This window comes from Laetiporus sulphureus (genome assembly GCF_001632365.1).
Source record: "Laetiporus sulphureus 93-53 unplaced genomic scaffold LAESUscaffold_14, whole genome shotgun sequence".
NCBI lineage: Eukaryota > Fungi > Basidiomycota > Agaricomycetes > Polyporales > Laetiporaceae > Laetiporus > Laetiporus sulphureus.
The window spans coordinates 605,487-616,319 of NW_024468523.1; the positions used below are offsets into that span (position 1 = coordinate 605,487).

At 53.2% G+C, this 10,833-nt stretch overlaps 4 protein-coding genes across 4 annotated transcripts in view; 2 read left to right on the top strand and 2 right to left on the bottom strand.

The window, feature by feature from the left end:
• Positions 1–862: 862 nt before the first annotated feature.
• On the bottom strand, positions 863–1,513 carry LAESUDRAFT_724795 (uncharacterized protein). Its single transcript, XM_040908696.1, has one exon. It carries the CDS (start codon positions 1,187–1,189, stop codon positions 932–934), a length of 258 nt encoding a protein of 85 aa, XP_040765539.1. The 5' UTR covers positions 1,190–1,513; the 3' UTR covers positions 863–931.
• A 2,209-nt stretch (positions 1,514–3,722) lies between these two features.
• Positions 3,723–6,086, top strand: LAESUDRAFT_106565 (cytochrome P450). The gene is made up of 8 exons (XM_040901180.1): positions 3,723–3,863; positions 3,913–4,268; positions 4,329–4,572; positions 4,626–4,886; positions 4,943–5,216; positions 5,276–5,596; positions 5,652–5,743; positions 5,799–6,086. The coding sequence occupies exons 2-8, from the start codon at positions 4,034–4,036 to the stop codon at positions 6,004–6,006; spliced, it is 1,635 nt and encodes a 544-aa protein (XP_040765540.1). The 5' UTR covers positions 3,723–3,863; positions 3,913–4,033; the 3' UTR covers positions 6,007–6,086.
• Positions 6,087–7,629: 1,543 nt separating this feature from the next.
• LAESUDRAFT_758358 (HPP family protein) lies at positions 7,630–8,419 on the bottom strand (the record flags this gene model as incomplete). The annotated part of the gene is made up of 2 exons (XM_040912441.1): positions 7,630–8,151; positions 8,210–8,419. 2 exons carry the CDS (start codon positions 8,417–8,419, stop codon positions 7,630–7,632), a joined length of 732 nt encoding a protein of 243 aa, XP_040765541.1.
• Positions 8,420–10,399: 1,980 nt separating this feature from the next.
• Positions 10,400–10,833, top strand: part of LAESUDRAFT_713470 (cytochrome P450) — a gene marked incomplete at both ends in the record, with an annotated part of 1,974 nt that continues 1,540 nt past the window's right edge. The window contains 2 exons of the mRNA XM_040906967.1: positions 10,400–10,634; positions 10,695–10,801. Coding sequence (XP_040765542.1) covers positions 10,400–10,634; positions 10,695–10,801 — 342 coding nt within the window. The remainder of the gene's footprint in view (positions 10,635–10,694; positions 10,802–10,833) is intronic.

Below are 10,833 nucleotides of genomic sequence, written 5' to 3' on the forward strand. Positions count from 1 at the left end.
AGCTAGCTCAATTTCCTCCACGATAAGAATTGCTTCCGCAGACGGCGACAAAACGTCACTCCGTGAATGACTTCTCATCGCGATTTCCACATAATGGATTTCAAAATGAGAGGTTGCTATCCGAGGACCATACTGCCCTGCCACTAACATGATGAATTTATATTCTTCCTAAGGTTTTGGTACTTACAGCATTATGACGAAGGTTTCCGCTGCTTGATCAAGAAGAAGAATCAGTACACTGGTCATGATAGGAGACTCCGACAACATACGTTGGCGATGATGCTTTGTACAAAATTGGCATGACCACTCCGTGAGTCTTAGATCTTACAATGATACCGGAAAGCATCGGAGTCAACGCATAGATCATTGATGACAAACATATGTCTTACAAGGAATATCACAGTACCGTCGCACTTGAAATTAGTTATGATTTTGTGATCATATCAGCGCGGTCGGTTTAAGGCATTCACGACTAGCAACGTGAACAGCTGTCCCTTGTCTTTCGTAGATCTGCCGCTGTGATCAGAGCGAAGCGTACACAAGCAGAAGAGCGCGCACCTTGCACCGCGCGCTGAGATTCGTTCCCCTTCGTGACTGCCATGATCAACATATTTATAGGGCAGAAAGAACGAATCGCACGTAGAATCCGGCAGCGGCATGGAAGGTCAGGTCCATGGCTGTGGACACTCCCAGCCCACGATCCGCAAGGGGCCGAACGTGCCTCTGGGCCACGTTCAGTCGGCGCATGGCCCACCCACGGAAGGACTCACAGGTCGATAAGATGCGCGGAAGTTGCCCCGGCGAGAAAGCCGTATAGGTTCAGCATGTCTGCTCACAGAGCTATCATGTATAACGAATGTAAGCTTATCCTTCCGCGCCTAGAGCTGGCACTTCCAGCAGCACACCACACAGCGTCTCCGAAGGCACATCTTCAGCGACGAGCTAGTAGCCTGTCCGCGCGTCGCTGTGCGGCGGAGGCAGATCTCCGTGAGGCGATATCGCGCAAGAACACGTGGCCGATACCGATGACAACGCTACCAAGAAAGTCTGCGATGGTAAAGTACATGAAAGGGATTGCGAGCTGGCGCATCTCGAGCAAGAAGTTCCCTTTGATGTCCTCCGGACAGTCGTTCGATGCAGGCGCGCGAGGAAGCTTGCGGATACGGGGAGGTAGGACTCCGTCTGGCATGGCATGCACTGTGCAGTGTGTTGAACACTTGCAATGGCCGTTGGGGCTTGAGCTTGAGGGCGCACCCAGCACAGCGCGGCCAATTTGTCTACATTCCACCCATAGCAGAGCAGCGCTGTCATGGGATCTCATTCGACCGGAAACCTACACGGTTGCTGCATTGCTCAATTACCGCCGGACGGCCTTGTACTACGGAACATTTTCGAGAGGCGGAGACCCATAAGCCTTGTGGCGCCGTCGAGCGGTTGGTAGTAGACTCGGTGCATATCATCGCAGATGCCCATCTCCGCTGTTTAATGCCTCCTTGGCGATACCTGTTGTAAGCTTGATGGCGATGCAGAGATGGTGACTGGTAGGAATGAACAAAGCGCGTGCCACATTCCTGGAGCTGACGTGGCGTATTGGCGCCTTCCGACAGTGGCGGTTGCTCTTTGCCGCCGCATCCTGACTTGCTCTTCGGTCCAGAGGCTCAGGCGACTTCTTCCCCCCATAGATGACGTGCTGCGTCAGGAGTCCTGATATCTCCTCAATTCTTATGGCGACGCAGGGCCGTCGCAGGCCCGGAGTCTCTACCGTTTGTGGGTAACCTGTTCCAAATACAACCGGAGGGAAGGATTCAACTGTTCGCACAGTGAAAACAGACTTCATATGTACTCCATATGGTTCGCTGCTTTCTCACTGTGTTATGTGTAAAACGACCTGCCAAGATGTCAGGGGTTGTCGTCAGTGTACCTTCACGTCTGCGGAAGAGAATTTGTCGTGCTCAATTCAGCCTCTGCGGCGATAGACTTGCTAGACAAACAGGGCATATTCCACAGCGACCGGCCGTACTCGACCACGGCGTCTATCTATCCTGGTCTTTGGCAGCTAGTTGAAAGTGGCGCTCATAGGGCCATAGCACATCACGAAACCAAGGATGAGTGCTACCTTTATGAACTGCCTGTCATCCCACACTTTCATCAGCCGCCGGCCTGAAACAGTGGAATAACTGCGGCCAAGACTCATTATGTGATCGGTAACCCAATGTACATATATGTAGCAAGGTTACAAGGCAGAGGCATACAAAGGATCAGGCTGCAGCGGAACTCTTTGCAACGCTATAATCAACCACCGGTCGCAATATTGCTGCAGTGAGACGAATTGCTGTAGAGTCGCCCGTATTGTGTGAACGCTCGACTCACACGCGGGGCGGCCAGGAAGATTCAGAAGATCGATGCTGCCGCGAAGTACTGTCATTGCATTACGAACAAGATAGCCAATATAGCGTCAACCGTCTTGACTGACAGGCGAGGCACAAGAAGATTAAGAAGATCGATGCTGCTGCAAATTGTGATTGCATTGGCGCGCTCCGACGAACAAGGGCTCGAATATAATATGTGAGTAAAGAGCTCTGGTACGAGACTACAAATTTGCTGTCTCCAACATAGACGACCATTCACTGCATCTTTGCAATATCGCCATTCTATATACCAAATCAGGTCATGTCCGTACGCGTCGCTCATAACGCAGTTGTCATTGCTTCGATCTCCTCCGCTCAAGACTCGAGAGATCAGGGGTACATACCGCAGCCACTGAAGGCTTGGCATACGGCGGCATCACCAGCGTTTGTGTTCGGCATGCCAATAGACGCAGTACAACGTGGGTAGTTTGGGCACGGGCCGGACCGAGTCCCCGCCCCTTCCCTCAACTCGATATTGTGAGCTTTCCGAGGCGAGTTGCGAGTGGGCGTCCCGAGTGTGGATGCAAAACAGGCGCTGGCATTTTTCTTCAACCGCCTAAATGCAGTTGCGCATTGGCCAATCAAAACATACGATCAAGTCCTACTGGTGAGTTGGGGACTCAGCTCGGCTCGGGTTGCCCAGTTGATGGGCTCATTTGGCGTTCGCAGAACCATGCTGCAAAAAAATCGCAACGCGACACGAATTGCACCTTCAGCATCAGTGGATAAACGGTCTCGGAACAACCGGGACATCCAATATCACGAGCTAGGAATCCAAAGACACTCCGGAACAAATTTCGCCTTCATTCTGCGAGGAGAACGGAACTCGTCTGTCCATAGAACCAACGTCGAATGTCTCTATCAAGCGGCCGGAGGCGCCTGTCCGCTCATCATTCATCTGCCACGTTACATGGGCGTCCTGAGCAAGCACGTTGAGACGGCTATTATGATACAAACTTGCACGTTTATGGTCTTGCGATGCTCGCAGGTCTTTATGGGGTAAGAATTCTGCATCGGCCCATGTCGGTCTGCGGAATCAGCGTCCGTCATTTCCGTCTCGGGGATGTACCTCGCGTGGTGAATGATTTTTCATGTATGTAGGTCGGTCCTTTCTCAGTAATCTCTCCGTGCTTACACGCGCTGAAGTGGCACGATGGTGAAACAACTGGGTTTCAGCCAGGCTGAAGAGATATCAAGACTCGAACTGAAGAGCGGTCTCTCTCACGGAGCCACTCATTTACACGTCGCAACTCAGATCCCACAAGTGCCAGGTACACACATGTCGGCACCACCTGCGAAGAGAATTGGACGTGCGGCATCCTGAGGCACTAGGCACGGTCAGTTGCAGACCCGGCTTGAAACTGTGGATGCCTGCACATCAGATCCATTGACAGGCTATTGCGCGCTTCCGTGACCGTGCAACCTTCAACAAGATGATGGGCGGTAAACCTGCGGGTGATTGCAATTCTTCGATTGGGGTGTTGGTCGTTGACAAAAAAACCAGATTATACCGTTCGCTCCCCGAAGGTTGGTCTGCGAGTTTTGCATAAATACCTCGAACAAAGTGGGCCATATCCACAGTCCCGCAGCCTTCTTCACTCGCATCGCCATAACATTGACACAAGATGACCTCTCATCCTTCGCCCTCAGTCTCTGTGTGGCCAGAGGTCTCAACCTCGTCGGGCCTCACTTTCTTCACTTCGCTCAGTCCGAGCATCACGATTGCGGCAGCCATTCTCCTCGCCAGTCTGTACCTCCTGCCATCTATCATTGGCACGAGCTTCGACCTATTTGGACGTCGTCCCAGAGACAAGGACGGAAACTCCATTCCGAACGGTCCCCTTGGACTTCCGATAGTCGGTGTGTTTCCTCGTTTTGTCTATGTACTTTACTGTATTGACGTTGGGTTCTTCTCTCCAGGGTCATTCCCGTTCCTGACTCATTATCCGGAGTTAACTCTGGATTACTGGTACAAGAAGTTCGGTCCGCTCTACTCGATGTGGCTCGGAAACCAGCTGTTCGTTGTGGTGTCCGATCCCGGCATCGCCAAGGACCTCATGGTCACTAACGGCGCAGTGTTCTCGTCCCGCAAGGAGATGTATATCAAAAGCCAGCTCGTTTTTGTTGGTCGCGGTATCACGGCGACTCCATACAACGATAGATGGTAGGCAGGTTTTGTAGCCTCATTGCGATGGGACTGAACGGATGGTTCCATAGGCGCAAGCACCGTCGCATCGCCACGATCTGGCTCAATCAGCGAGCGGTGAACGGCTACACGAACGTGCTGGACTATGAAGCAACGGTAATGATCAAGAACATGTACCAGCTCAGTCAGGGCGGCCGCGCTCCCATTAATCCTCAGCCCCACGCGGGACGTTGTTCTCTAAACAACATGCTCACGATAGTCTTCGGAACACGGACCGACACCATCCATCATCCCCTGGTGTTGAAGGCGCTCAAGTTATCCCGTGAATTCATGTGAGTTCTTTCGCGCCTCTTCCCTCTGAGGATTTCCTGACGCATAGGTTATCCAGGAACTGCACTGGTCCGGTCTCCAACCTCGTCGACTTTGTCGCTCCCCTGCAGTGGTTCCCGACGATCATGTCCGTGCGCGGCAATAAGCTGCACAAGGGACTGGCCGACACCTACGGTGGCATGATCAACGACATCGAGCGTCGGATGAAGGCCGGCGAGGATGTACCCGACTGCCTGGCTAAGACGATGATCGAGCTGCGTGACGAGGAGGATCTGGACCACCTTGATATGGCCATTCTTGCATCGGCGTTCATGATCGGTGGAGTCGAAACGGTGAGCAGCATCTGTTGATCAGCGTGCTTATCTGCGAGTTCATCGTATATTACGTGCAGACGGCGTCTATCATGCAGTGGTTCTCGGCGCTCATTCCTGCGTATCCGGAGATTCAGAAGAAGGCGCAAGAGGAACTCGATCGCGTCGTCGGTCGCAACCGTCTTCCCACGGTTGAGGACGAGAAGGACTTGCCATACTGCCATGCCATTATCAAAGAGGTCGAACGGTGCCACAACCCATTCTGGCTCGGCACTCCCCACGTCGCGTCGGAGGACTTCACGTACAATGGACAGTTCATCCCGAAGGACACGGTCGTCGTCATGAACACTCGGTCGATGCATTATGACGAGACGAGGCACGCGAACCCGGATAAATTCGATGTAAGTCTCGGACATCGTTGAGATATGTCGTCTCGAAGTAACAATTTATTTGCAGCCCGAGAGATACATCAACGACAGCACTAACAACACCGAGTCCGCCAACCTCGCTGACCCGTACGAGCGCGATCACTGGATGTTCGGATTAGGGTGAGTGCTCACGTCAAACCGATTATCATGAAGGACGCTGAACGTACTTCGTCAGGCGCCGGATCTGCCCCGGCATGATTGTAGCAGAGCGCGAGATCTGGCTGTCTATCTCTCGCATGCTCTGGGCGTTCAACATGGTGGAGATACTGGGCGAACCGATCGACCTGAAGGAGTATGACGGTTTATCTGGACGTTCGCCCGTCCCCTTCCGCATCAAGCTCGTTCCCCGCCATGAGAACGTCGCTAAAGTACTCGGACTCTGAGCGCTATCGGGACGAGCCCGGCGCAAGCGACAATGTGTCGCGGAGTATTTCCTTCAGACGACTGAGCCCGGTGCCTGTTCGTCAATAGAGTGTCCGAATTACGATATAATCGTTGTTTGCGGCATGTTGAATCATTCGTTCTGTGACTGGTTATATCCTGATGCTACCTGATATTCATGCGACTTCCCAATTATGCTTGTTGTCACCAAAAATGACACTAGGTCCGAAAAAAGTCTCAGAACCCCCGATTGTTCTGGATCTTTCTCCGGGTTGGGGGCTTCTTGCCGTGCATTTATTGGCTTGTACAAGCTTAAAAATAGACTGAACGCTTGCTTACCATGTAAGCAGGAGAACGAGAAAAAGAGACTAGCGAATGAGGAGCCTGGCCACACAGGGCAGGACCCCCGAGCCGGGCATCGTTAATCCGGACCCAAGCACCTATTTCGCGCGGATGCCCACGTGCACTCCGGCCGAATCCTCGTCGTCGTATATCGACTCTCGAGTCATCGACCTTTACTTACTACAACCTTGTTGACTTTCCCAGCCAGCCCACTGCGCGGCCAGGAGTTTGGGAGTCACCCGCTCTCTAGAAGATGGCTCCACGGGGCCAAACCGATGGCCCGTCCCATTGTAGCCGCGCCCTATTATATACACGCGCGCTACTACTCTCCCACGCCGGTGGCGCAGGTCGCACCGGGGCCTCTCGCATCTGCGCTCCGTGCCCAGATTCCAACAAACCTCTCTTCCTCGAGAACATCCGCTGCACTTACGAAACACGAGAGTAAGTTAAAAAAGGAGGTTCCATAGGCACAGGGCGATTTGAGTTTTCCTGATGACATCGGTAGCGTGCTCAATAATAATTGTCAAGAATGTTTTGCGAGTCCTCGCTAGACCGCATCGGCGGTTTCATGCTTCTGTTGGATCTATTTTGCAGCTCAACATAGAGGACTTCTATGATGTTTGCTTCATGTAGCAGAGGTTGTATCAGGTGCTGCGGCTTGCTACTTTTTATATAAGGCATGATTGTGTCTCCTAGCTGTATCCAATATTTCAATCCATTCAGTAGATGAGCACCGTTACGTCACGTTGAGTAGTATTCACATTGATCAGTAGCAATATGTAACTCTGCACAGTCCGTATTGTAAGCAACGATTCATCTTGATACAATGTACCAATGGGCGTCGTTGGATCGGCTTCAAGACCTTTGAACAACAAATCGGACTGAAACTATCGGGTCCTTGACTCGTTGCTTTCCTTCTTCAGACCGGCCGCGCTTGCGGCAAGTTTGCCCGGCAGGTGAAAGCGTCCGCTGCTGTCGAGGACATCTTCATCATATATCTGCTCGCGCTCTTCATATGCCGCCGCCGTGTCTACCGAAACTATGTTTGATCAAAGAAGTTGTTATTGAATCGACAAGTTGTGAAGTTGTACTCTCGCTCGTGAAGTATGTAGCTGCGGTCTTGTTGCGGCCCAAAGTTCGGCCCCCGTGCAAATGACGGTGCAGTGGTACAGGACCCCGTTCTGGTGATCCCCGCGAAAATAGAGCAGTATCACTTCAACTTCTCCACCTCAACAGTACTCTATCATCCCTTTTATCTCCGAGGTTCACCCTAGTAACCTTCACTACACAGCATTAGAACTGATCACTTTCTTGTCCTCCGTCTCCTCCGCAGTAGCGGGCGCCGGACTCGCAGTCCCGGTCGAGGGCTCGGGCGAGGGCTCGGGACCACCCAAAGCCGGCGACGGTTTTGCGACGGGCGGTATCGCAGGGGCGATCCAGAACATGGGATATCTCCTTTGGATGTTGTTGATGATGAGCGCTACAGTCAGGACAAGCATGCTCGAGAGGAGCACGACCGGCAAATAGTACCAGCTCAGCTCCCAGATATCGTCGTCGAGCGCGGGGAGCAAGGCCGTCGCGCCGGCGGGTGGGTGCGTCGTTCCTGTGATTTGCATCGCGACGATGGCGACTGATGTAGAGAGGGAGGCAGCGAGCCAGCGGAGAGACTCGAAGTGCGAGGAGAGGGAGAAGAGCTTGGTGATGCAGAGGCCGAGGAGGGCGGAAATGAAGTGGCCAAAGACGAGTGCCCGTGGCTGGGAGAGCGGCGCTTCGATTGCCCCGAAACAAAGCACGGCGGAGGCACCCTTCGAAAGAGATCAGCCAACAAGGTCCACGTACGAAGAGAGAGAAAACATGACGCACGTATGAAGCGACCATAGAGGGCATACCGGGCCGCTTGACGAAGTAGTGCGCATGACCAAAGACGGCCTGCAAGACGCACAGGCCGCAGAACGCGGCGATGAAGGACCAGAACCAGATGAGGTAGTCGGGCAGCTTGGGTGGTGGGCTGGCGCGGTATCCGAGCCAGCGCGTGAGCCACGGCGGGTATCGAGCGAGACGGTGTGGCGGCATGGCTTGCGATGCTCACTACGCAGCAATGTCGTGGGTGGAGGACGGAGCGGAGGGCAATGGAACGCTGCGGGATTGGGGTCAAGGGCCTCAGGTTCACCTGGAAAGTTGCACTTTAGGACGGAAGCTACTTTTTGTATTTTCACGGTGCCACCAGTGCATCGCTGGAATGAGCTCCTTGCATGATCGGATCTTGGTTTACCCTGACAAGCGCTTGAGCCTAGCTGTTAACGCCGACACCGAGCAGCTCGGGCATGGGTCCCACGTGCGTTCAGCTGCTGGCTCAGTTAGTAACTTGAAGTTACCCAATTTACTGGCAGAAAGGATTACAAACTTGCAGAGACGTCCAATGATCAGTGCGGTAGAACTCTTTGCACCCTACAATCGTTCCTGGCCGCAATATTACTGCAGTTAAGGGAATTGCTATAGTCGTCCATAATCCATATTGTGTTAACGCGCGGGCGCCCAAGAAGACAGGGCGTGTGAAAGCCGAGAAGATCTCTGCTTACGAATGTCATTGAGTAAACATGAATGGTCTTTGACAGCTCCATCATCTTGCACATTTCTCACGTAATTCGTCCATGCGGCGCCAACATGTTGCGTGGACATCTTTGCAATACCGCCATTTTAAATAACAAATCCGGTCGTGGCCGTACGCGTCGCCTATCACGCAGTCGTCATTGTGTCTACCCTCATCACGCTCAAGACTCGGGAGAACCAGGGACACACACCGCCAGCCACATATCTGCGCTCGTGTCACGAATGCTAACAGGCATGAGCGGTCTTCTCGACTCGACTCGGTTTTCCGAGCGAGTGGGCTCCCGACTCGTCTGGATGCAAAACAGGCAATCACCCAATGGAAGCGTGCGTTTTGTGGATCATTAACCGCCTAAACGCAGTTGCGCATCGGCCAATCAGAATCTACGATCGGAGTGAGTTGTGGACTCAGCTCGGCCTCGGGTTGTTGAATTGACGGGCTCATCTGGGGTTCCCAGAGCCATGCTGAAGAACAATGCAGGGCAGACGCGACGCAGCATGAATTGCATCAACTTCTGCGCGCTCAATTTAGTACCAGGAAAACGGAAACTTCCTCTGACAGTAGAACCTGCCTCCGAAGTCTGTCAAGCGGTCGGAACAGCCTGTCGGTTTCATCATTCATCTGCGATGTTACAAGGGTGAACGAGCACGCACGCACGCCTTCAGACGACTGTTATGATGCTACCTTGCACGTTCATGGCGTCGCAACGCCTGCCAGGTCTTTATGGGGATAAATCTCTGCATCGGCCCATGTCGGTCTGTGGAGCGACCGTCCATCATTCGCGTCTCGGAGGTGTACCTCGCCTGCTGGATGATTCTTCACGCACGTACGTCGATCCTTTCTCAGTGATCCCTCCGTGCCTGCATGCGCTGAAGCACAATGGTAAAGCAACTGGGCTTCAACCACCCAGGCTAGGCTGAAGAAATATGAAGACCCGAACTGAAGAGCCATCTCTCTCTAACGGAGCCACTCATCTACGATTCGAAACATAATTCACACCAGTACCAGACACACACATGTCGGCGCAGCCTGCCAAGGACGGATATACGCCATCTGGAGCCGCTAGGCACGTCAGCTGCAGATCCGGCCTTAAGCTGTGGGTATTTGCGCATCAAATCCGTTGACATCAATAGCATTTACCCTCGCACTGCCATGAGCGTGCAAGACTAGACGAGACGATGGTCGCAAGAACATTCATTCCTTGTCGTTTCAGAGTCGACACATCCCCGTATGGTGAGCAGGTGATGGACCCGACCGTGTTGCCGGTTTCGCCTGCGGGTCACTGCAGCTCTTTCAGCAGGGGCTGTCGTTGGCAAAGCCCCAAATCATGCCGTTCGCCGCCGACAATTAGTCTGCGAGTTTTGCATAAATACCTCGAATGAAGGGGGGCAACATCTACACTCGAGCAGTCTTCTCCGATCGCACCGCCATAACATTGACATAAGATGTCTTCCCATCCTTCCCCCTCAGTCTCTGTGTGGCCAGAGAACTCACCTTCGTCGGGCCTTACCTTCTTCACTTCGCTCAGTCCGAGCATCACGATCGCTGCAGCCGTTTTGCTCGTCAGTCTGTACCTCCTGCCATCTATCACTGGCACGAGCTTCGACCTATTTGGACGGCGTCCCAGAGACAAGGACGGAAACTCCATTCCGAACGGTCCCCTTGGCCTCCCGATAGTCGGTGTGTTTCCTCGCTTTGCCTATGTACTTTACTGTATTGACGTTGGGTTCTTCACTCCAGGGTCGTTCCCTTTCCTGACGCGTTATCCGGAGTTGACGCTGGACTACTGGTACAAGAAGTTCGGTCCGCTCTACTCGATGTGGCTCGGAAACCAGCTGTTCGTTGTGGTGTCCGATCCCGGCATCGCCAAGGACCTCAT